Here is a 26,949-nt window from a genome sequence, read left to right as displayed (position 1 = left end):
TGCATTGAGTCCGGACTGAGTCTGCACTGGGTCTGCAGTGAGTCTGCACTGAGCCTGGACTGAGTGCACTTGGTCTGCAGTGGGCCTGCATTGAATCTGGACTGAGTCTGCACTGGGTCTGCATTGAATCTGGGCTGAGTCTGCAGTGAGTCTGCATTGAGTCTGCAAAGGGTCTGCAGTGAGTCAGCATTGAGTCTGCAATGAGTCTGCAATGGGTCTGCATTGAGTCTGCATTGAGTCTGGACTGAGTCTGCACTGGGTCTGCAGTGAGTCTGCATTGAGTCTGCACTGAGTCTGGACTGAGTCTGCACTGGGTCTGCAGTGAGTCTGCAGTGAGTCTGCATTGAGTCTGCATTGAGTCTGGACTGAGTCTGCAGTGAGTCTGCATTGAGTCTGCACTGAGTCTGGACTGAGTCTGCACTGGGTCTGCAGTGAGTCTGCATTGAGTCTGGACTGAGTCTGCACTGGGTCTGCAGTGAGTCTGCATTGAGTCTGCAATGGGTCTGCAATAGGGTCTGCATTGAGTCTGGACTAGGTTTGCACAAAGTCTGCACTGAGTCTGCATGCTGGTGTGTGCAACAGTAAGAACATCTGACTGTAAATCTCTTCAAAATAAGGTGAATAATAATGATGTGGCCCCTCAGTGACTCTGTGCAGCAGGAAGAATTAACTGTGTTGATTTGTGTCTCAGTTTTTGTAGTTTATGTGATATAGTTTATTCAGCTCAGTCCATAAAGTAAATCTTCTTTTTGTCAGAAATGATGCTGACAGTTGACGAGAGTCACCGGCTGTAACGGAGAACAAACTATATGACTATAGACCAACTGAAAATCTTTCCTCCTGTTTCCACCTCAAACCAGGTTCTTCTCAGATTTTTTTTATTTCTTTGTAAATTCCAGATGAAGCTGCTGATGACAGGACATTAACGCTTTTAACAAGGTTACAGGAAGACAACACAGTGACACATCAGTGACCCCAGAGGGCCTAAAGAAGACCAGAGCTCCGTCGACTGATCTGACCTGAAGAGGCAGCCTGATGGAGCCGGTGAGTGGGTGTGGCTTATTGGATGACATCACAGGATATGTAGATATAAAGTAATTTCTGCTTTTCATACTTTTCTTTACTAGTTTGGGAGGTCCCGCTAATTACACTACAGTGCGACTTACATACAGAAAAATCACGTGTTATATTAACTATTTAGGTGGAGCTTTCCCAGAAATCACAGCAATAAACAAAATAAGCTCCAGCAGTGAGAGAATAAATCCCAACAATAAAACATACACAACAACAACAATCATACAGGAAAAGGTGTGACTTATACGTCTTGTTTTTACTCTTCAGGAGGCTGTTTATTGTCTTGGCATTTTTGTGATTATATCTAAAATCTGATTTGTGTCCTGAACTGTGAGAGTCAAGTAGCGGCTGTATATCATCTAAAAAAACAAAAAAACAAAAAACAAAATGAGGCAACTCCTGGATGAGCATCAGTCTCTGGAAGCAGCGCCCACTAGAGGTTACAAGACACCAAATCCTTCATGCTTCACCTCCGTGGGGATCCGAGCCCACATAAGACGTTTAGTTTTGGGACATCAAAGTGCTGCTGAGATATGACATCACTTCCTGTCTGGTGGCTTCACCGTCGATTTCAATCCGCTGTGTCGGATGAACTTTGAACACTTAAAAAGCTGTAAAGGTGATCGCAAATTGTTATGGGAGTTTTTCCAAACCACTGTTGCCATAAATAAACTGAATACAGGGAACATTGTTAGGCTTAGTCAGAAGCTCAGAGGTTTTCTGAAGATTGGACAAAATCTGTAGCCTGTGAACATATTTTCCATAAAATCTGACATGGTGGGAAATCTGATAGACGCAGGTCGTATGTCGCACCGAGGTCTGGAGGTGCTGACATGACACTTGGTGAAAAGAACAGCAGGGTCTCCCCCGGCAGGTGCAGCAGATTTCGAACCTTTGGCAATACAGTTCTCATGTTGAAATGGAACACGACAAAAATCCACCACGTCAGTGGAGACGATACATCGGTTTAGAGGCCGTTTCAGCAGATCGCCCATATTAAAGGATTTAGATCAAATCCCAGGAGAAAATATATGATCAAGTCTTTCTGAAACTATATTTCTGAATGCAGACTTACTGGTTACGGCAACGTGGCGGTTTGATTTTCCCTCATCGATCACATCCATCACCTCATCGGGGCTGGAGACAAAACGCTCTGTGCATCCCTGAGGGCAAAAACAGGAGTCAACATCAGGGACCGCTGCAGGCTGACAGGACAAAACACTGTGTCTCACAAACCTTGACATAGGGCACCCGGTTCTTATCCTCGTGAACAGACAGGTTGGTCTTTGTCACTAAAGAAAAAGAGAAGAAACGAAACAACACATATTGTAAATTAAATCATCTTGAGACGTCCCACTGGTGCTGCATCAAAAGTCTGGCTCAAGGTGATTAAGAAGACTGTCGGCACCAACCGTCCAAAAGATCACGGATTTTGTCCATGTAGATCTCAAAGTAAGAAACCTGAAAAAGAAGAAAGAGCTGAAGCCATGGACGGTATCATCAAACATGAAAGAACCGTCTTCAGCAGACACCTTGATGTGGAATTCCAGGTTCTCGTCCATGGCAAAGATGTGGTTGAAAATGTCCTCAGCGATACGAGGGATGATGCCCATCTGATGAGGGTCGTGCAGCTTTCCCTGAAACCCAAAACAAGTCTTCAAATTACAGCCAAAGTTAAAAGTTAACGTCGATCTCATGCAGTGACACATTAGACACGTCTGTCTGTGGTCAGATCTCCAGTTTTATATGTTGTTAATTTGAAATAGAATAATTTTGGTCAGCCGCGGCTGTATGTATGTAATAATAATGTATTAATTAATGTATTAATAAATCACAGTTCTGTTAGTACGTAGCATTTCTGATTGGTCAGTCTAAGTGGCATGATGATGGCGTTACTTGTTTTATATCTGCATGTGAGTAGAAACGACCTTTTGAAGTGATGATCTTAAACATTTTCTGTGGTTCTGAAATATCTGTAATGATCTATCTTTCTAACTTCATCACACTCATTTAATAATGAAATACCAAAAAAAAAAAACAGGAGGAAGAAGAAGAAGACAGGAAATCTATTAGATGAATGGGATGCAAACCTGTGCCCGCTGGTTCAAATGTCTGATATGAGGGCTACAACGTCATAGTGGGTCATAGTGTGTCATAGTGTGATGTCATCCTACATACCACTGGAGAAACGTAAACTCCTAACGTTAACCCTGACCCCCGAACACGGCTGTGCTACGTACAAACAGAATTTGGTTTTACATATTAAAATGGCTACATGAAAACAGCCACTTTGATTTACTTCACCCACAGTAATTACACTTCACATGGAAAATCTATTGTGTCAAAAAATACATAAATCAGTAAAATAGTAAAGCAATAAATACTTAAAAATAAAGAAAATAAATGAGAGACTTGTAGAAATATACAGAGAAATCAATTACTTTAAAATATAAATAAAAATACATAAAGTAATTGTTTGCATTTATTTGTTTATTGAAGTTTGTATTTATTAATTTATTTTGATATTTTAAAATTCTTTATCTTTTTATTTCATATTAATCCTGTAATTATTTTCTATTTTGAACTTAATTTAGTTCACTTCTTTCTATGTTTGTATATACTAGCAGAGGTTCTCACTTTCACCCAGGTGAAGAGCAGTTACAAAATTAACACCATGCTTCATTAAAAAACTAAATAAATAAATGTAAGCACATCATTGGAATTTCATTTCATTTATTTGTTTATTTGGTAGGGACAACGCAATCAGACAGAGCAAGCAGAGTTTGTAACTGATGTGACGCACAAAGAGTTTATAGCTAAGGCTAATTCACAACTCTTGTCCCTGGTTGGGCCATTCTACAATTTACATAATTAATAATTCTGCAATATACATAATTAACAATTTACATAATTAATGACCTCATTCACCATTTCACCATTCAATCATTGGTCCTCCTACCTTCTCACATCTAAAATTTTCTTGCATTTCCACACTTACCAACACACATCTGTAATATTAAACTCTAAAAACTGAATTTCTGTATGTTAACACACTCACTCCTCCATTCAATTCTTCCTTCACTCACAGTACTATTTACACATGGGTACAACATCGGTGACTTTTCAGCCAAAACTTGAGCCTGGAGGTGAACATCCTAAACTCAGATATGGTCTTGAATTCCACAGATTTATGCTTTTAAAACAAAAGGCAGACTGACCAGATGAAGTCCTGCACTGTGGGATCTTACAGTTCTTATTTACGGAACCTCTGGTGACTCTGTTTCCATTTGGTCTCCGAACACATGAATTGAGCGGCTCAGGTGCTTGATTATTAATCCATTTAAATAACAGTTTGAGAAAGCACAGATTACTAAAGCTTTCAAAGCTCAGCAGTTTATACTTCTCAAGAATACTACAGTGATGGTAACAAATTGGCTTTTAATCCATAATTTTTATTGTTTGATTGTACAGTGAAGCAATGCGCTTTGTGACTGAGGGCGTGGCCCGGGCCCACGCTGTCACGCAGTACGATATGTGTGAGAATATCATAGCATGCGTGTACAGGAGGACGGCCTATTTTGGAATGTAAGATCTAATTAATTTAAAGCAGTTACGATTTGTTTGTATGATTTTAGAGATTTTCTTAATATGATTATCAAATTTCAATTGGGGGTCAAGGACCAACCCAAGATATTTACATTCTGTTACAGATTGTATGTTTGTATTTTGCAAATGTATTAGAAAACTTTGTTCTACATTTTGTTTTCTAATCAAAAAACACATTGAAACTGTCTTAGTTAAGGCCCGTTCCCACTGGGGAGAGGATTAATTGCGCATGAATTGAGTATACAAATTTTGGGCATTCACTGTCGTCCGCAACAAAAGTGGCCAAAAATGACAGATGTCTCAGTATGAATTACGGATATATTAATAATGTACAATGAATATATGACAAACAGTCACGGATGTATAACGCATGTATTGAGCAAACGGATCGGACGCATTACGATTATCACAGATGTATTGACAATGCATTGCGCACGTGTTGCGCATGCATGGCATCTGCATTGCGGTCATAAATGAAGTGCACTCGGCCTTTCGGCATCACTATTCACACTCACACCACAGACTCTGGAGTCTTTGCTGGACTTGGACAAGTTGCTTGGAGTAAACAAGCAGTGAACAGGGTGAGTGGTGACGTCAGCAGATCTCATCAGAGCGCAGCTCGTCTGAACGATTATAACAAGAAGTTACATCTGTTATAAACATAGGAATAAATACTGTAACGGCTGCAGACAAGAAGGAAAAAAAACGCAACTGTTTTATCAAGCCTTGACAATGTAAACAAGTCAAATAATTACCTTTTTAGACGGCTCAAAATGCTTTCTGCAGCTTGTTAGGTGCACTCGTGCGTGCGCGAGAACAGCTCAGGCTGCAGCCTCCTTCGTGATTCAGGAAGTGATTAGAGCCATTTTCAACGGCGAATTTGCAGAAAACATGATTAATCCGCCATGAAATAATTATCTTATATACGTAGCGTCCAGCGCAGAGCGTGGCAGCCGGTGGAACAAAGAACGGCGTCCAGCTGTGAACACAGCGGGTGGGATCATCGGGACACAGGTTGTGCTGCTGCGTGAAGCAAAACATGCTCCTGTCAGTGCGCATTTATGTTATTGGATGGCGTTTTTGGGGAACCATAACTACAGCTGTCCATTTCAACAGCTGGACTGGCACTGACTGGCAGGTATGTCGATGTCTGCCATGGTACTTTGGGTTTACGTGGAGTGTTTGTTGTGCATTTGCAAATTGTCCACAAATCAGATGCAAAGCTGACGTAATACAACGGCTTTATTCGTGGCCACTCTGTATGCAGTCGCTACATCTTATTTTAGTTTGTGATGTGGGCGTGATAGGCACGCAATATATCTGTATTACACACTGTCCCAGTCCGCTGCCAAGCCGCAATACCCCATCATTTGCGGATATCATCAGATAATGGCAGATATACAGTGCATAGATTATGTTTTGAGTATGTATTGAGTATGTAACGTGGATGTCATCCGCAGCCAAAATTTTGTGCAGCTCAAAAATCCTGGCAATGGAAAAACTCTGCGGATAATTGCAGATGTGTGCGGGTGTCGGCCGACTCATACAAGCATGTTTCATGGATATTGCGGACGTTTAGCGAATATGAACCAATCCTGTGCGCAATTCATATGTAAATCTTCCTAAACGCCAGTGGGACCAGGCCTTTAGATTTAGCACCAACTGATTTTGACTGTGCCATTGGCTCACCTGACTGGTTGGTGCCATTGGCTCAGAGCATCAAAGCTGTAGTTTTAGGTGACAAATAACCGACAGCCCTCACACACAGCGCTCTGCCTCAGGCTTTAAAAAAGTGCTGCAATGATCCAACATGTGCCATTTTATTTTTCATTTCATTGTTTCATCTTCCAGCACAGTGGCTTAGCGGTTAGCACTGTTGCCTCACAGCGAGAAGGTCATGGGTTTGATTCCCACCTGTGCCCTTTCTGTGTGGAGTTAGCATGTTCTTCCCATGTTTGTGAGGGTTTCCTCCGGGTGCTCCAGCTTCCTCCCACATCCAAAGTCACGCAGGTTAGGTGGACTAGAAACTTTAAACTGTCCGTAGGTGTGAATGTGTTTGTTTGTCTTTATGTGACCCTGTGACAGACTGGTGTCCTGTCCAGGGTGAACCCGCCTCGCTCTCTATGACTGCTGCTGGGATAGGCTCCACCCCCTGTGACCCTTAATTGGACTAAGCAGTTGAAGATGAGTGTGTGAGTGAGTGAGTGAGTGTGTTTCATCTTCTGTATCATAGAGACTTGGAATAATTAATGGCATTATTCCACTCCAGTACAGCAGGTGGCAGTATGAACCTCTAAAGTTGGTTACAAACACTGCTGATAAACACAAAGAAGAAGATTTATTTTGCTATTAATTGATCAGTGATCAGATTATTGATCAGACTGTGGCTGACAATGTGACCGAGGTGAGTGCCTTAAAGTGTAGCTGATACCATATGTAATGTTTATTTGACTATAATTAAACAACAGTTTGAAATTAATGCTTTCTCTGTGTGTGGTTAGTGAATTGATAAATATTCGGATTTTGAACTGTGCGCCACTAAAAAACAGGAACTTCCAGGCGAGTCACAAAATTGGAGAAGAAGAAGGAAGTGACATCAGCGGGAGAACCATTATCGTAAACAGTCCCATTTGTTTTGTTCGCGATTGGACGTATTTCTGTGTATAAGTGCTTCATTTCTGGAGTTATGCTGGTGTTGCAGACCGAACCCCCCCCCCCAAAAGGTCTTCACTGTCTTCACTGCACATGCATTATTTGGGACCACAACAGCTCATCTGAGTCTGACTGTCTGAGTCTGCCTCTCTACACCCAAAGCGATCAAAGAGATTAATGTGATTATTAACCATCAAATGACAAAGTAAAACCTCTTAAATCATTCTAAAGTCAGTTTTTTAAGCAGAAACAAGGCGATAATTGGTGATACTTTGAAATGTCTGATGCGCAGTGAACGCATCAGCTAGCAGCTCCTGTAGCCGCAGTGCTCTGATCGCTTCCTCAGTCTTTTATGATGAAATAATGCTGAATTTATGTTTAAATGATTGTTGTAGAAAAGCTTCAGATATCTGTGGCTGAGACACGTGATCACTGGTGGTAGTTTGAAGCTGAAACGAGGTGATAATCAGTGAACTGCGGATGATGATGCATATGCAGTGAAGGCAGGGCGGGCGGATTTTGAGAGGGGGACCGTTCGGTTGGCGACACTGGCTCGATGTGTTGCAGGCTTTTGTTTGAACCCTCCTGCAGATGGAGTCAGCTTGTTTAATTTGATTTGATTTATTGAACCTCCTAATTCATGGAGAAAAAAAAATAATAATGACATAAAATAAAATAAAATATATAAAATCAACAATAGACAGACACAACAATACTGGTGACAAATAGTGACAATAAATCATTGACATTTGAGCTCTCAAAGCCACCAGCGGCAGTTAAAGTGAAGCGAACACTGTCAGCGACAACACAATCAGGGGTTCTTTTAATGGTTCTCTTGCTAGCTCCTTTATAAGAAGTGTCGCATAGATATCTAGCTAAGGATATACCATATTCCCTGGCAGATATTAACAACAGCTGAAACGAGATTAGCCTGACTAAACAATTGACCCTGAAGTGCTTGACATAAAAGATATTTACACAGTACATGTGTACGTGAGCTCAACAAGAACATAGACCTGAACAATGATAGTTTCTGCATGTTGACATATTTTTTGACACGATCGACACCTAATGCTTGGAGAAGAGGAGATGACCTACAGTAGGACTTGAGACCAAGGGCAGCTTTAAGAAACTTACTTTGGGCAACTTCAACCCTATCCATAACAGTTTTATTCTGGTAGGTACACTCTAAACCATAGGTCAGAACAGGTATTATAGCAGAGATGTAAATATGAGTGATGGTGCCAGGATTACAACCCCCTGCACACAACCCCGCGCCTTGGAGAGAGTAAAACGTGCATCTGGTTGCCTGAATGCCTGTTTCTGAGTGACTTCGGGCATTGTTGGCGAGAGTGACTCCTAGATGCTTCACCTCTGTGGATTCGACGAGCCTAGTGCCATCAAGGGTCCACCAGCGGTTGGTGTAAGGACTCTTACCAAATGTCACACACGTGGTTTTCAAAGGACTGAAGCTGAGTCCGTGTTGGGTAATGTAGCTGTTAGCGTGATCGATTAGATCCTGGAGACCGGAGATCATCAGGCTGCAGAGTAACAAGTCATCAGCATAGCAGCAGACATTATATGTCGTTCCGTCTATAGCGATGCCACGGCTCATGGAGGACAGATCCGTCACCAAGTCCTGGTACAACAAGTTAAAGATGAAAGGGGATGACAGTCCACCCTGGCGGGTCCCCTTCAGAATAACAATCTTCTGGCTGATCCTATCGCCCCATTTGATGTATACAAGTCTGCTGTACCAGTATACCAAGAGACGCCAGTATAAAGTCGGTATCACGGCAAGCGCCTTTGCAAACATCACTGAATGTGGGATACCATCGAAGGCACCTTCCGCGTCAAGCACGCATACATATACGGGCGATCCTCTACTGACACAATAGTCAATAATGTCACTTGTCATAGCCACAGCCATGGACGTTCCTCAGCTTCCCACAAATCCAAACTGGAGGTCGTGAAATTCATGCTCACCGCACATAGAGAGAATATGGACCTCCAGCAACTTCGAGAATGTTGTGGAAATGACAATGGGCCAATAGGGCTTTGCGATGGACGGGTCTATATTGGGCTTCTTCAGCAGTGGTACAAGAAGTCCTTTAGTAAAGGAGTCTCCAACTATACCATAACGAATACACAATGTCAGCATACGGTATATTATGGAAATAACGAGTTCCAGTAGACCACTTCAAATGTTCAGCAGTGATGCCATCAATACCTGCAGAGCATCCTTGACGGAGTTTACCCAGGTACGACAGAAGCATATCATTGGTCATCACAAAGTCTGTATCCATGTGTGCCTTTGCTGACTCATAATTCTGTTGGACTAATAACTCGGAACGTCGGACAGTCTCAGTGACGCCATTGCTCACATAGTCAAACTTCTTGCTGAAGTGGCTATGGAGAGAGTCTATACTGATGTTATACACTGTAGAGCTGGATGTACATTTGCTCCTTCTGACGAGGTTCCAGAATTTATTCATATTCCGCTGCCCTAAAAGGAAGTCGAGCTGGTTATACGTCTGGTAAATGTTCATATTGACGGCTCTATGACAGGCCAAACGGAACACCTTCTTGGACAGCTTGTAGCAGGCGTGCACATGACCATCTCGGGGTTTACCAGCAGCTCGCCACAAGCCATACCAAAAACGCTGGCGATCTCATGCATGAAGACACACGCTGTTCCAACAATGCTTCTTCCGATGTCGGCCCTGGTACAACGAACGGCCGTCTATGACGTGCTGGGTGGCCTGGTGAACAACGTCCTGGATGGCGTTACACATAGAGTCCACCTGGAGCCTGGCCATCTCAACGTCTTGGACGAGGTCAACGTCCACACGGGGCAGGTCAGTGGCGGCGATGGCGATGTAATCAGCGTATAACTGGCACTGGGAGTCGTCAGACCAGTCTATCCTAGGGAACCTAGGAGCGGAGGGGTAAAAGTTCGAGTCCCTAGCACCATCACTCGCCTGTATAACAACCGTGGTTCTAATAGGCAAATGGTCACTCACAATATCTGGCAAACACATAAATGTCACGAACATTTTCTTGAGATAATTTAGAATAAAACACGTGATCTATATATGAAAAAGACCCTGCCTTTTGATAGGTGTAACTAACATTCTGTTTAAATTCGAAATTACAAGAGAACATTTCATTTTGACATACAAAATCGTAAAGCATGTAACTGTGCTTTGTAAAATCAATCAATCAATCAATTTTATTTATATAGCACCAAATCACAACAAACAGTTGCCCCAAGGCGCTTTATATTGTAAGGCAAGGCCATACAATAATTACGTAAAAACCCCAACGGTCAAAACGACCCCCTGTGAGCAAGCACTTGGCGACAGTGGGAAGGAAAAACTCCCTTTTAACAGGAAGAAGCCTCCAGCAGAACCAGGCTCAGGGAGGGGCAGTCTTCTGCTGGGACTGGTTGGGGCTGAGGGAGAGAACCAGGAAAAAGACATGCTGTGGAGGGGACCAGAGATCAATCACTAATGATTAAATGCAGAGTGGTGCATACAGAGCAAAAAGAGAAAGAAACACTCAGTGCATCATGGGAACCCCCCAGCAGTCTAAGTCTATAGCAGCATAACTAAGGGATGGTTCAGGGTCACCTGATCCAGCCCTAACTATAAAGTTTTAAGCCTAATCTTAAAAGTAGAGAGGGTGTCTGTCTCCCTGATCTGAATTGGGAGCTGGTTCCACAGGAGAGGAGCCTGAAAGCTGAAGGCTCTGCCTCCCATTGTACTCTTACAAACCCTAGGAACTACAAGTAAGCCTGCAGTCTGAGAGCGAAGCGTTCTATTGGGGTGATATGGTACTTAAGAAGAATTTTAAATTCTATTCTAGAATTAACAGGAAGCCAATGAAGAGAGGCCAATATGGGTGAGATATGCTAAAAGGATGCAACCTATACCAATGTCTCGTTAGCTGATTGGCACGCGGCATACAAGCATTCATGTCACCAAGCACAAGCACAGGAGACGGGTCATTCGTGTCAATGAGACATTGCACATCTTCCAGTGTCTCACTACGAAGAGTCGCCTGCCTACACGAACCGTCATGATGAGGTAAGTAGACACCTATCACAGTAAGTTGTACCTTATTGACAATCACAAACTGGATCGCCATTATCCTGTCATTGTCAGATTTGAGAGGGATATAAGTGAGTCCTGGTACTTTACGGCATATGAAACCAACACCTCCGTATGGTCACCCTATAGGAACCTGCTTGGGGTCAATGCTCAACTTAAGGTTACACCAATATCCCTCGTTATTCAATTCACGACCTGTAGCGTTCAGTTCATTAGGTCTAAGCCAAGTCTCACACACAAACATGCAATCATTTGTATTCATCATGTTTAAAATACTACCATATGAACTTTTAAGACCGTTGCAATTAAAATTCACAATATGCACAGGAATGTCTTTATCTACACATTCATTCTGAGTTCTAAGCATAGACGAGGGAGTTGCGCTGGTAGTAGCATCTGTACTGTTCGTCATCGGGGGTATACCAGCTGTACCGATTGTCGTGCTCATAGGCGTAATGCTGGTGAGCATCGTGCCGAAAGAAGTCACATTGGTAGCCGTTGCGTTGGTAGCCGCCGCGTTGGTAGCCGCTGTGCCAGTACCCATCACATTAAGTTTCCTAAGGATCACATGTTTACTATTATTAGTGTTATTTTATTTATTTATTTTTTTGGGTGAATTTCATTGACGTGGAACAGCTGATGTCGCAGCGTTTCGCTCATACAGTCAGCACGTCCTGATCACTTTTTCTGATGTCAAGGATGATAAACTAACTTTTTTTTTTTAATGGGGCCTTATTAGTCAATTATTACCAATTGTAAATCGGCTGAGTGGATCCTTGTCATTTGATTGGTGCTTTGTATGTCATGTGACATGGATTATTTCCTTCCATTTACCGTGCAAATTTAGTTCCATATATTTGCACCAGTTTGTTTTGCTGGTGGATGACGATTTGAAGGAGCTAACTGACGCTGCTAATTCTTCTAACACACACACACACACACACACACACACACACACACACACACACACACACACACACACACACACACAACACCGTAAGCCATCTGGAGGCATGAAGAGCTGTTAGGATGAAAAGCTGGACTAATTTCTGATGCAATTTTTCACTGGACTGAGGAAGTACACAAAGTCCTTTTTTTGGAAGTATCACGGACAACATCGTCAGGATTATTTTTGAACTATCTAACTGTGGACTCCAATTTAAAGTTCGCACTGGATTGTTGGTGTCAAAGCTCCAGTGGAACACCACAATGTTCCACTGGTTCCCTTTTCTGTTTTTTGTAAATTAATAAAATATCAAATGACAAGGATCTATTTTAGCCATTATATAAAACAAATAATGAATATTTTTACATTCTTTCAGTGGAACGAATTGAACTCATAAACATTCATTTTTTCTATTCTAGCTGCCGGAAAACAACATTAGTTTATCATCTCCACCCGCATGCCGAAATCAGCCCTCATCAATATATATACAACCCCTGGCAAAAATTATGGAATCACCGGCCTCAGAGGATGTTCATTCAGTTGTTTAATTTTGTAGAAAAAAAGCAGATCACAGACATGACACAAAACTAAAGTCATTTCAAATGGCAACTTTCTGGCTTTAAGAAACACTATAAGAAATCAAGAAAAAAGATTGTGGCAGTCAGTAACGGTTACTTTTTTAGACCAAGCAGAGGAAAAAAATATGGAATCACTCAATTCTGAGGAAAAAATTATGGAATCACCCTGTAAATTTTCATCCCCAAAACTAACACCTGCATCATATCAGATCTGCTCATTGACATTGACCCTATGCCATGACATTGACCCTATGTGTCTTTTTGCAAGGAATGTTTTTGCTCTATGGCAAGATGCATTATCATCTTGAAAAATGATTTCATCATCCCCAAACATCCTTTCAACTGTCCAAAATATCAACGTAAACTTGTGCATTTATTGATGATGTAATGACAGCCATCTCCCCAGTGCCTTTACCTGACATGCAGCCCCATATCATCAATGACTGTGGAAATTTACATGTTCTCTTCAGGCAGTCATCTTTATAAATCTCATTGGAACGGCACCAAACAAAAGTTCCAGCATCATCACCTTGCCCAATGCAGATTCGAGATTCATCACTGAATATGACTTTCATCCAGTCATCCACAGTCCACAATTGCTTTTCCTTAGCCCATTGTAACCTTGTTTTTTTCTGTTTAGGTGTTAATGATGCCTTTCGTTTAGCTTTTCTGTATGTAAATCCCATTTCCTTTAGGCGGTTTCTTACAGTTCGGTCACAGACGTTGACTCCAGTTTCCTCCCATTCGTTCCTCATTTGTTTTGTTGTACATTTTTCGATTTTTGAGACATATTGCTTTAAGTTTTCTGTCTTGACGCTTTGATGTCTTCCTTGGTCTACCAGTATGTTTGCTTTTAACAACCTTCCCATGTTGTTTGTATTTGGTCCAGAGTTTAGATACAGCTGACTGTGAACAACCAACATCTTTTGCAACATTGCGTGATGATTTACTCTCTTTTAAGAGTTTGATAATCCTCTCCTTTGTTTCAATTGACATCTCTCGTGTTGGAGCCATGATTCATGTCAGTCCACTTGGTGCAACAGCTCTCCAAGGTGTGTTCACTCCTTTTTAGATGCAGACTAACGAGCAGATCTGATTTGATGCAGGTGTTAGTTTTGGGGATGAAAATTTACAGGGTGATTCCATAATTCTTTCCTCAGAATTGAGTGATTCCATATTTTTTCCTCAGCTTGGTCTAAAAAAGTAACCGTTACTGACTGCCACAATCTTTTTTTCTTGATTTCTTATAGTGTTTCTTAAAGCCAGAAAGTTGCCATTTGAAATGACTTTAGTTTTGTGTCATGTCTGTGATCTGCTTTTTTTCTACAAAATTAAACAACTGAATGAACATCCTCCGAGGCCGGTGATTCCATAATTTTTGCCAGGGGTTGTATATATATATATATATATATATATATATACACACACACACAGTAGGGGTGTGTGTGTGTGTGTGTGTGTGTGTGTGTGTGTGTGTGTGTGTGTGTATGTGTGTGTGTGTGTGTGTGTGTGTGTGTGTGTGTGTGTGTGTGTGTGTGTGTGTGTGTGTGTGTGTGTGAATGTCCCTTCGAGATAAACAATTACTTCAAAATACCACAAATAAGGTCCAAAATGTCCTGAAACTGATCACAGTGATTGTGTGAACGCTTGCTGTGTTTTGGGTCACAGGTTCTGGTGGTGCTGATCGGACTGACTGGATCCTGGGTGCTGTGAGTGTTGAGTGTTTTACCTCCATGGTGTGCGTCTTCCCGGAGGACGTTTGTCCATATGCAAAGATGGTTCCATTGTATCCACTCAGCACATCTACAAGACAAAGAGGACAGACTCAGAGGACAGACTCAGAGGACGTCACGTTGGGTGGAAGCAGGGTGGCGGAGGTTGGTACCTTTGACGATCTGCTTGGCGCTGGTGTTGTAGACCTGCTCCTGGGTGGTGTTGGTTGGAAACACTCGGTCGAACACGTACGACTTCCCCTGAAGAGAGGAGGACACACAAAGAGTTGGAACAGGACAAATCAAAGGGTTTGGTCTGTGTGTCGACATTCAAGGACGTCAAACATCAGGACAGATTTTATATCATAAATCTGGATAAATTCATGTCATTTTTCTCTCTTTTGGTGAGAAGATTCTTCTTAAACAGTTTTATTTTTTCAATCCCAGTGAGATAAAGTTAAAGTTCTGATAATAAAACACGAACGGCCCAATCAACCATCTTCTGTTCTACACCTGCTTACTGCAGTTAAGGGTGACAGGGGTGGAGCCTATCCCAGCAGTCACAGGGCGAGAGGCAGAGTTGTACCTGGACAGGACGCCAGTCCATCACAGGGACACATTCAGACAGACAAACACAGGCACGAATGGCCCAATCAGCTTCATTTGCGGTCAAGGATCAGTGACGTCATCAGAATCCGAGCGACGCATCCCATCTCTGGATCTGCACCGACCACCAAAACCCACAACGATAGAAATACTGTCTCACCCACAAGGACGTGGACAGTGAGGCTTGTTGTCAGGTGATGGACACATGAACATTCCAGAGGGGTTGAATGTGTGACCTCGTTCACAGCCGTCATTATGAAACACAAACCGAGTCTGTGCAGAGAGCCTAGGTGCCTGAGTGCTGAGGGAAGCCACCAACTGAAGACCTCTGAAGACCTTTCAGGCTTCGTTGTCTGTGTGTAACTTTTGTTTGTCACAGCTGCAGCATGAAGGAGGAGCTCCTCATCAAACCCTGACTCAAGTCTCTCATGTGCCTTCTAACAAACTGTAGCAATACTTTTTTCCCAGAAAATCCTTCTCTGGTAGCGCCTTGGGGCAACTTTTTGTTGTGATTTGGCGCTATATAAATAAAATTTATTTGATTTGATTTGATTTGACCTGTTATGGTCTTCTGAAACAGATTTGGTCAGTGGTCAGCTCATCTACTCCCCAGGGTGCACCTATGGTGTAAGTATTAAGTGACAATCTTGTGTTGTTAGTGACTGATGACAATCAAAAAAAAAACCCAGGTCATCCTCATTAACATGTAAATATATGCAGTAAACCCAAAAACGTAGATAGACAGCTCCCCCCCCACTGGCAAGTGTATACCTAGGGTATCAGAATTAAGTGGCTACCATGTGAATGACTACACAACAGCAAACAAGAAAATGTCCAGTGAGACAGACAGACAAACTAGTATGACGGGCCAAAAAAACCCAAACATATTTACCTGAAAATATTCTCCATAAACAATCATAACATTTTATTCACCTAAAATCAGTTTGTAAGCAGAGATACACATTCAAGGTTAGAAACAAATCTAGAATCACAGATTTAATTTCAAAGTAAATCCCTAAGGCCTCATAAAAACATTAGTTTACCATCCCCATCCTGAAATCAGCCTGCATCTTTTTATCTTTTTTTTTTTTGCAAATTTCATTGACGGGGTACAGCTTGTGCAAGAACAGGTGTCACGGTCTGATCGATCCCCTCATCTGGTCAGTCTCCCCTAAAAATCGGTCACTGCACATGCGTCATCAGCCGCAGTTCACTGATTATTGCTTTGTTTCTGCTTCAAACTGCCTCCAGTCATCATCTGTCTCAGCCACAGATATCTGAAGCTTTTGCACAACAATCATTTCCACATGAATTCAGCATTATTTCATCATAAAAGATGGAGGAAGCGATCAGAGCGCCGCAGCACATCTGGATGGCCTGGATCTTGCCTCTTGTTGTCAGTGTTTGGTCGGTGGGTCTGAGAATGGTTTAGTATCACCCGTGAGTGCAGGTTGTCTTGCTGATGGCCAAACGTGAGCACGTTTGTGCTGTACGAGCACGGTGCTCTAGATTGGAGTATTATGAACCCAGGTTAGGTGGTTCAAACTCCATAGAGAGGCGTGTTCGGGTGTCTTCAGTCACATGTAGAGCCGCACATGCTCCACCCCTTTTTAATGCATTAATGAGTTCTGACTTGCTGATTGGTTGAGAAATGCACCTAATGCCAGAAGTCTCCTACGAAAAAAATCTCGCTGCCGGCTGATTGACAAACCAGAAGCAAACTGGAAGTGATGTTGTGCGACTGAATCAATTGTTCTGTGTTTCTAAGAATTTTTTTTAATCCACCCTCCCTCATCACGTTTTCTGATGTCAAGGATGATAAACTAATTTTTTTATGGGGCCTAAAATAAATCATCTCATCAGCAGCACGGTGGATTAGTGGTTAGCACTGTTGCCTCACAGCAAGAAGGTCATGGGTTTGATTCCCACCTGTGGTCTTTCTGTGTGGAGTTTGCATGTTCTACCTGTGTTTGTGCGGATTCCTCCAGAGGCTCCGGCTTCCTCCCACATCCAAAGATATGCAGGTTGGATGGACTGGAAACTTTAAATTGTCTGTAGGTGTGCGTGTGTGTGTGCGTGTGCATGTGCGTGTGTGTGTGTGTGTGTGTGTGTGTGTGTGTGTGTGTGTGTGTGTGTGTGTGTGTGTGTGTGTGTGTGTGTGTGTGTGTGTGTGAGACCCCGTGACAGACTGGCATCCAATCCAGGGTGAACCCGCCTCACGCCCTGTGACTGCTGGGATAGGCTCCACCCCCATGACCCTTGACAGGAGTCAGTGGGTAGAGAAAATGGACGGATGAAGATGATCTAATCAACAAGCATGATGTCTACATGATGCACTGGTGAGAAAGAGAACTGAAATCTCATTAAGACACAGAGTCATCACTCAGTGATGGGAAGGACAAGGCAGAGTGCCACGGGGGGCGTGGCCAGAGAATGCAGGTCAGAGAGTCGGTCATGTGATTACTGATCCTTTCCTGAGGCACATTGAGAGATCAGTTTCTGATTGGACTATCGCTTTCCATGATGGTTAAAGGAAACAAACAGCACAAACAGTTCAAACTGTCCTTGTCTCTATGACATCTGCATGTCTTATACCAGGGGACTGAAATACTAAACACACAAACAAACAGAGCACCGCACTCATACGACACAAACCTCCGCCAACACTAGCTTCCAATTCTACAAATTTTTACACTGGAAAAAAAATTTCAAGGTAAAAGTCCTGTTAGAAGTGAGTTTTCATAAGATACAACATAATACAAAATATAGATCAAAAGGGCTTTTTAATGTTAAAATCAAATATTTACTAAATCCATAATCTGGATCAGATCAAACTTTGTGAGTTGATAAAGGAGAATGCTCTCACATATGAAAGAAATTTGATCTTTTTTGACAGAATTATGAATTTTGAAATTTCATTCAATGTTAAAGGATAAGGATTTTTCCAGTCGTTCAAGATTTTTCCTGACTTTGCCCTTATGACCTTGAAAATTGAATCAGTTCTTGCCATTCAGGATATGAATTGTAAGTAAAAATTTCAGAATTATATATGAAAAACTGAGAGTTACAGGCTGTTCACAAACAAACAAACAAACAAACAAACAAACAGGGTCATTAACAGAACTTCACAACACAATCATATCATGAATTCTGATGTAAAATCTCATATTTAATTTATGTGAATAAATTTAAAAAAATGTTAAGAATAAACTGGACTCCTATTTGTCATTTTTGTGCGTAATTGATGAGTAATTTTCATGGAATCAGTGGAAAAATAATCCTCATTTTTGACAATCTCTTAATCAGGTCTGGGGCGGGGTTAGGGTCCAACTCACCCGATGTCTCTATTGATTGAGGATTAAGCTCTATTGATTTTGCAACCAGAAGGTCAAAGGTCATTTGAACTATTTTTCTTTTTTAAACACATTTCCTGTGGCTACAATACCTTTTGTACACACAGACTGTAAAATAAATTGCTGTGTACATCAAACTCCAAGAGTTTTAAGATCAATGTGACATTTTTAACCTTAAACTTGCTTTGAAGTGACAAAAAATTAACATGCTTATTTTATTTTACTGTTAGGTAAAGAAAATCAGCACAAAAAAAGCAAAACATATGTAACCAAATGGGAAATATAACTGCCATTTTTTGTTCTTAATAATAATAATAATAATAACAGGCAGCACGGTGGATTAGTGGTTAGCACTGTTGCCTCACTGCGAGAAGGTCATGGGTTCAATTCCAACCTGTAGCCTTTCTGTGTGGAGTTTACATGTCCACCCCCCCCCCCCCCCATGTTTGTGTGGGTTTCCTCCAGGAGCTCCAGCTTCCTCTCATATCCAGAGACATGCAGGTTAGGTTGACTGGAAACTTTAAATTGTCAGTAGGTCTGAATATGTTTGTTTGTTTGTCTGTATCTGACCCTGTGTCAATTTTCAATTTATTTTCATTTATTTAGCGCCAAATCACAACAAAGTTGCCTCAAGGCGCTTCACACAAGTAAGGTCTAATCTTACCAACCCCCAGACAGACTGGTGTCTGGTCCAGACTGAACCCCACCATGCACTCTGATTGCTGCTATAGGCTCCAGCCCCCCGTGACCCTTAATTGGACTAAGCGGTTGAAGATGAGTGTGTGAGTGTATGAGTATATTAATAACAATAAGGGACAGATCTGGAAAGGATGTGCAGCAGGTTAGGGTGGTAAAAGATACAGACGATAATGTGCTGACATGAGGAAAGTGTGTTGTGAAGGTGGAGGGAATATTTTGAGGAGCTGATGAATGAAGAAAATGAGAGAGAGAAAAGGCTGGATGATGTGGAGAGAGGGATAAGTAAGAATGAAGTGAGGGCAGCTGTGAATGAAATGAAAAATGTTTAAGCTATGAATAAAAAAAACTGTTTAAGGACCTGTGGCCCACACTTGGGCTAACTGTGGTGGAAATTATTAATCTCTCATTAACTTCTGGATCTGTTCCTAAATGTTTCAGATCTGCAGTGATAAAACCATTACTTAAGAAATCTAACCTTGACCCTAGTGTATTGAAAAACTACAGGCCGATATGTATAAGTTTGCTCTAAAATTCTGGAAAAAGTGCTTTCACGGCAGCTCGTGGACCACCTGACTGAGAATAATCTGTCTGAGCCACTGCAGTCTGCTTTTAAAAAATATCATTCCACAGAGACAGCACTCACTAAAGTGGTGAATGATCTTCTGTTTGCAATGGTTTCAGACACTACTATGGTTCTGATGCTGTTAGATCTCAGTGCTGCATTTGATACCGTGGATCATCATATTCTACTCGAAATACTGGAGAATCATTTTGGTATTACTGGGAGTGCCCTTGCATGGTTGACGTCATACCTGACCAGTTGTTCTCACTGTTTTTTGTACAGTAACACTACCTCTAACCATAGTGACATGAAATTTGGGGTTCCGCAGGGATCTGTCTTAAGCCCCCTGCTTTTCTCCCTTTATATAGCACCTCTTGGGCATAAACTGCGGCGTTTTGGGATTACCTTTCATTGCTATGTTAATGATACTCAATTGTACATGCTGATAACTGCTGATAATCTCACTCAAAAATCCTAAGAAGACTGCCTTGCATCAGTAAGAAGCTGGATGACTAGTAGCTTCCTACTTTTAAATTCTGATAAGACTGACATGATGGTTCTTGGTCGAGCAAGATATCGGCATCAATTTGACCAGTTAACACTTAGCCTAGGCTCATGTGTCGTATATCACACTGACAAAGTGAGAATTCTTGGGGTAATTTTTGATCCTACATTGTCCTTTGACCTCCACATTAGAGATATTATGAGGACTGCTTTCTTCCACCTGCGAAACATAGCAAAGATTTGTCCCATCCTGTCTATGGCTGATGCTAAGACCCTGATTCATGCATTTGTCTCTTCTAGATTGGACTACTGCAATGTTCTGTTTTCTGGTTTACTGCAGTCCAACATTAGGGCTCTCCAGTTGGTTCAACATGCTGTTGCCAGACTTTTGACAAGAAGCACAAAGTTTGACCACATTACATCCATTTTGGCATCACTTCACTGGCTTCCTGTCCCAGTGAGATCAGATTTTAAGCTTCTGCTCTAACCTATAAAATTGTTCAAGGACTGGCACCATCCTATTTCACTGATCTACTTAAACCTTACGTACCGGCCCGGGCTTTGGGTTCTCAAGGTGCAGGACTACTTTGTGTCCCTAGGGTGAATATAAAGTCTGTGGGAAATAGAGGCTTCTCTTATCGTGCCCCGGTCCTGTGGAATTATCTCCCTGCATTAGTGAGGCAGTCGGACTCTGTTGAAACTTTTAAGTCGCGATTGAAGATGCATTTGTTTTCTATTTTATATGATTAACATATTGTTTTACGATGCTTTTTATTCTTTTTACTTTTTATAATACTTTTAATCTTTTAATTACGCTCTTTGATCTTTTGGTTTAATTTGTTGTTGTTTTCTGTGAAGCGCCATGAGGTGACGCTGTCGTGATTTGGTGCTCTATAAGTTCAAAAAACTGAATTGAAAATATGAAAAGGACGAAGAGTGGAAAGGCAGTTGGTCCAGATGACATTCCAGTGGAGCCATGGAAATGTCTGGGAGAGATGACAGTGGAGTTTCTAACCAGATTGTTTAACAAAATCTTGGAAAGTGAGAGGATGTCTGAGGAGTGGAGACAAAGTGTGCTGGTTCCTGTTTTTAAGAACAATGGTGATCTGCAGAGCTGCAGTAACTACAGAGGCATAAAGTTGATCATCCACAGCATGAGGTGATGGTCTAGTGGTTAAGCGTTGGGCATGAGACCAGAGGATCCTTGTTTCAAATCCTGGCCTGACCGGAAAATCACTAAGGGCCCCTGGACAAGGTCTTTAATCCCCTAGTTGCTCCCGGTTTGTAGTGAGTACCTTGTATGGCAGCACCTTGACATCGAGGTGAATGTGAGGCATTATTGTAAAGCGCTTTGAGCGTCTGATGCAGATGGAAAAACGCTATATAAATGCAGTCCATTTACCATTTAGGAGCAAGACTGAGTATATGTGTGTGAATAAGAGGGAGCCCAGTAGAATAGTGCAGGTACAAGGAGTACAAGTGGTGAAAGTAGATGAGTTTAAATATTTGGGGTCAACTGTCCAAAGTAATGGAGAGTGTGGTAGAGAGGTGAAGAAGAGAGTGCAGGCAGGGTGGAGTGGGTGGAGAAAGGTGGAAGGAGTGATTTGTGACGGAAAAACATCAGCAAGAGTGAAGGAGAAAGTCAACAAGACAGTAGTGAGACCAGCTATGTTGGACGGCTTTGAGACGGTGGCACTAACAAAAAGACAGGAGGCAGAGCTGAAGATGTTGAGATTCTCTTTGGGAGTGACGAGGATGGACAGGATTAGGAATGAACATATCAGAGGGACAGCTCAGGTGGGACGGTTTGGAGACAAAGTCAGAGAGGCGAGATTGAGATGGTTTGGACATGTGCAGAGGAGGGACCCAGGGTATATAGGGAAAAGGATGCTGAGGATGGAGCCACCAGGCAGGAGGAGAAGAGGGAGGACAAAGGAGGCTTATGGATGTGCTGAGGGAGGACATGCAGGTGGTTGGTGAGACAGAGGAAGATACAGAGGACAGGGTGAGATGGAAAGGACTGATCTGCTGTGGCACCCCCTAATGGGAACAGCCGAAAGAAGAAGTATAACAATAATAAATTATCATAAATTATTTTCAGTGCTGTTTTTTTCATGATAAATGAATTATTGTCTTATCTGAGATAACAGACTTCAGTCTCTAGAGATAATGGATTTTTTATTTATTTATTTGCAAAAGCACGAGTAAATAACAGGCAGAATTTTCTCTCTCTCACACACACAAACACACATCTTCAACCGCCGATCCAAGATCAGATCACGGGGGCGGAGCCTATCCTAGCAGTCATAGGGTGTGAGGCCAGTCTGTCACAGGGACACACACACACACACACACACACACACACACACCTACGGACAGATTAAAGTCTCCATTCCATCTAACCTTCATGTCTTTGGACGTGGGAGGAAGCCCGAGCACCTGGAGGGAACCCACACAAACACGGGGAGAACACGCAAACTCCACACAGAAAGGACACAGGTGGAATCGAACCCATGACCTTCATGCTGTGAGGCGTCAGTGCTAACCACTAATCCACCGTGCTGCCCACAGATTTCTCAACATAAGATAAATCATTTTAGGAAAACAACGCTTAGTTTTCAAAATAACAACAAACTAATTATATTACTATAAAAAAAACTGACACCTGCTTCATGGTGGTGAAATTGAATCAATGTTCTGAAACATTTCTGTGTTTCAAACACTTTCAAGGGAATTTTTTTTTTCTTCAAGATGGCGCTGCCGACGCAGCAGCCTGTTACTTCAGCTCTACCCCCTCTTTTCCTACTTTCGCTATTTTTAATGATGCTTATTTGTCTTTATTTGCAGTGGGTGGTACCCTGTGCAAGTGTGCACATGGGAAACCCACTTTTGTTACTCTTATGATTATTTTCATGCTGCTGTCGGCACTATTTGAGGCAGCGCAGGGAAATCCCTTTGTTTCCAGCTCCAGACGTCCCATTGTTTATAGCCGGGATCAGCTGCTTGGACTAAGAGACTCAATGTACAGTGGGCCGGATCCCCGCTATGCTGAGCACCCGGACGTACCTGCAGACATTCTGAAGAAACGGAGGGGCTGCAGGGGTGGACGGACAAAGGGGAGAAGGACTTATATTCCATCTGTGGTCATGGGGAAAGTAAGATCTCTCCGCAACAAGACCGAGGAGCTATCAGCGCTAACCCGTTTCCAGAGGCTGTATAAGGGCTGCAGTCTCATGTGCTTCATGGAGACGTGGTTGGATGAACATGTACTGGACTCTTTAATCAACATGGATGGCTTCACACTCATCCGTGCGGACAGGACGCTGGCGGAGTACGGGAAAAAGAGAGGAGGGGGGCTCACCGTTTATGTGAGTGAGAGATGGTGCAGCGCAGCTCATATTCACGTGAAGGATCAGATCTGCTCCTCGAAAGTGGAGCTACTCGCGGTGAGCATAAGGCCGTACTATCTCCCATGGGAGTTTGGAAGTGTGATTAAGCTCTGCGCGTATATTCCTCCTTCTGCAGACGGCGCCGCTGCCTGTGAGCGGATTCACAGTACAGTCACGCGGCTGCAGACACAACACCCCCGCGCCCTCCTCCTCATCACCGGGGACTTTAACCACGCCTCCCTCTCCGCCACCCTCCCCACGTTCACCCAGTACGTCACATGTAACACCCGGGACAATAGAATACTGGACCTCTTTTACGCCAATGTGGAGGATGTCTACACCTCCACCCCCCTTCCACCGCTGGGATGCTCTGATCACAATCTCGTCTATCTGCTCCCCCAATACACACCCAGGGTGAGACGAGAGCCAGTGCAGAAAAGGTCAGTGAAACTTTGGACTGAAGAGGCCACTGAGAGGCTGAGGGACTGCTTCAGAACCACAGACTGGAGCATGTTTCAAAACTCTTATGGTGAAGACATCAACGGCCTGACCCAGTGTGTCACTGGCTACATGAACTTCTGTGTGGAGAGCACTGTGCCAACCCGGAGGGTGACCCCCGAGCTGAAGGTCCTGATGAACCAGAAGAAGAGGGCTTTCAACTTGGGAGACAGAGAGGAGCAGCGTAGAGTCCAACAGGAGCTCCAGTGTGGAGAGGCCTCAAGATGGCCTCCAGATTTGGGCAGGGTGCCAGCAGGACTGCAGATGGAGATTCTCGGTTTGCAGAGGAGCTAAACAGTTACTTTAACCGTTTTGGCTCTTCCACACCTGCCCCCACTCCCCCGCCTGCTCCTGTCTCTCCACACGTCTCCAGCAGCCAGCCCTCCAGTCCCTCTGACCCCCCACCTTCTTCCCCCTGGTCACCTCCACTGCACCTCGGACTTTGTCCCTCCTCTCCCCGGACTGTATTCAGCACCAGCCCACCTCTGCTCACACCTCAGCTCGCCCCTCCCTCTCCCCTCATTGTAAATCTGACTGAGGTGAGAGGCCAGTTCCTGCGGCTGAAGCAGAGGAAAGCAGCAGGACCTGATAGGATCCCCCCGAGGCTGCTGAGGACCTGTGCAGATGAGCTCTGTGAGGTCCTCAGCCACATCTTCAACATGAGCCTCAGACTGGAGGTGGTCCCCACCCTGTGGAAGACCTCCTGTGTGGTCCCGGTTCCCAAAACACCGCATGCCAAGGAACCAGCCCACTACAGACCAGTTGCCCTGACCTCCTACCTCATGAAGACCATGGAACGGCTCGTCCTGTCTCACCTCCGCACCGTGGTGAGCGACACCCTGGACCCACTGCAGTTCGCCTACAGGCCCAACATCGGGGTAGATGACGCTGTCATCTACCTACTGCAGCAGGCACTCACCCACCTGGAGACCGGCGGGAGCACTGTGAGAGTCATGTTCTTTGATTTCTCCAGCGCTTTCAACACCATCAGACCGGCGCTGCTGCGGGGAAAGCTGGAGGACGCAGGTGTGGATGGACATCTCGCCACCTGGACCATCGACTACCTCACTGACCGCCCGCAGTACCTGCGGCTGCACGGCAGTCAGTCTGAGGTGGTAAGATGCAGCACCGGGGCCCCCCAGGGCACCGTCGTCTCGCCTTTCCTCTTCACCCTCTACACCTTGGACTTCACCTACAACACAGACAGCTGCCACCTCCAGAAGTTCTCTGATGACTCCACCATTGTGGGTCGTGCGTCTGAGGGGAACGAGCTGGAGTACCGGTCAGTCATCACAGACTTTGTGGACTGGTGTGAGCGCAACCATTTGTGTCTCAACACCAGTTGGTTGGCTCTCACTGCGGTATTGTATTGTATCACTGGGTGACTGTGAGGAGGAAGCGTAGTTCTAAACAGAAGCCCGTGTACACAGCCAACCCGTTCACATTTCGAACCCTTTTTCCCCACTCAACGACACACCCACCGAGGATCAAACTCTGGTTATTGGCGACTCTGTTTTGAGAAATGTGAAGTTAGCGACATCAGCAACCATAGTCAATTGTCTTCCGGGGGCCAGAGCAGGCGACATTGAAGGAAATTTGAAACTGCTGGCTAAGGCTAAGCGTAAATTTGGTAAGATTGTAATTCACGTCGGCAGTAATGACACCCGGTTACGCCAATCGGAGGTCACTAAAATTAACATTGAATCGGTGTGTAACTTTGCAAAAGGGTTGGGACCAGGAAGCAGAGTTGTAGTCTTACACACCTCTCTGCAGCTTCTCTCCCCCTGCCATCCCCTCATTACCCCATCCCCGTAGAGACGGTGCCTGCTCCCAGACCACCAATAACCAGCAAAAATCTATTTAAGCATAAAAATTCAAAAAGAAAAAATAATATAGCACCTTCAACTGCACCACAGACTAAAACAGTTAAATGTGGTCTATTAAACATTAGGTCTCTCTCTTCTAAGTCCCTGTTGGTAAATGATATAATAATTGATCAACATATTGATTTATTCTGCCTTACAGAAACCTGGTTACAGCAGGATGAATATGTTAGTTTAAATGAGTCAACACCCCCGAGTCACACTAACTGCCAGAATGCTCATAGCACGGTCCGAGGCGGAGGATTAGCAGCAATCTTCCATTCCAGCTTATTAATTAATCAAAAACCCAGACAGAGCTTTAATTCATTTGAAAGATTGACTCTTAGTCTTGTCCATCCAAATTGGAAGTCCCAAAAACCAGTTTTATTTGTTATTATCTATCGTCCACCTGGTCGTTACTGTGAGTTTCTCTGTGAATTTTCAGACCTTTTGTCTGACTTAGTGCTTAGCTCAGATAAGATAATTATAGTGGGCGATTTTAATATCCACACAGATGCTGAGAATGACAGCCTCAACTCTGCATTTAATCTATTATTAGACTCAATTGGCTTTGCTCAAAATGTAAATGAGTCCACCCACCACTTTAATCATATCTTAGATCTTGTTCTGACTTATGGTATGGAAATTGAAGACTTAACAGTATTCCCTGAAAACTCCCTTCTGTCTGATCATTTCTTAATAACATTTACATTTACTCTGATGGACTACCCAGCAGTGGGGAATAAGTTTCATTACACTAGAAGTCTTTCAGAAAGCGCTGTAACTAGGTTTAAGG

General features: G+C 43.3%; 1 protein-coding gene across 2 annotated transcripts in view; it reads right to left on the bottom strand.

The window, feature by feature from the left end:
- The window catches only part of LOC117512920 (kinesin heavy chain-like), a 74,043-nt gene that overhangs the window by 35,360 nt on the left and 11,734 nt on the right, over nucleotides 1–26,949 (bottom strand). For both annotated transcript variants that reach the window (XM_034173146.1, XM_034173147.1), the window contains exons 2-7: nucleotides 14,854–14,941; nucleotides 14,698–14,771; nucleotides 2,607–2,711; nucleotides 2,487–2,535; nucleotides 2,311–2,366; nucleotides 2,150–2,237 (exon numbers count right to left, since the gene is read on the bottom strand). In XM_034173146.1, the coding sequence (XP_034029037.1) occupies nucleotides 2,150–2,237; nucleotides 2,311–2,366; nucleotides 2,487–2,535; nucleotides 2,607–2,711; nucleotides 14,698–14,771; nucleotides 14,854–14,941 (460 nt within the window). The remainder of the gene's footprint in view (nucleotides 1–2,149; nucleotides 2,238–2,310; nucleotides 2,367–2,486; nucleotides 2,536–2,606; nucleotides 2,712–14,697; nucleotides 14,772–14,853; nucleotides 14,942–26,949) is intronic.

Source organism: Thalassophryne amazonica, chromosome 6, assembly GCF_902500255.1.
Source record: "Thalassophryne amazonica chromosome 6, fThaAma1.1, whole genome shotgun sequence".
Classification (NCBI taxonomy): domain Eukaryota; kingdom Metazoa; phylum Chordata; class Actinopteri; order Batrachoidiformes; family Batrachoididae; genus Thalassophryne; species Thalassophryne amazonica.
The sequence above is the reverse complement of the archived record's forward strand: the minus strand, read 5'-3'. Positions and strand labels throughout refer to the sequence as shown.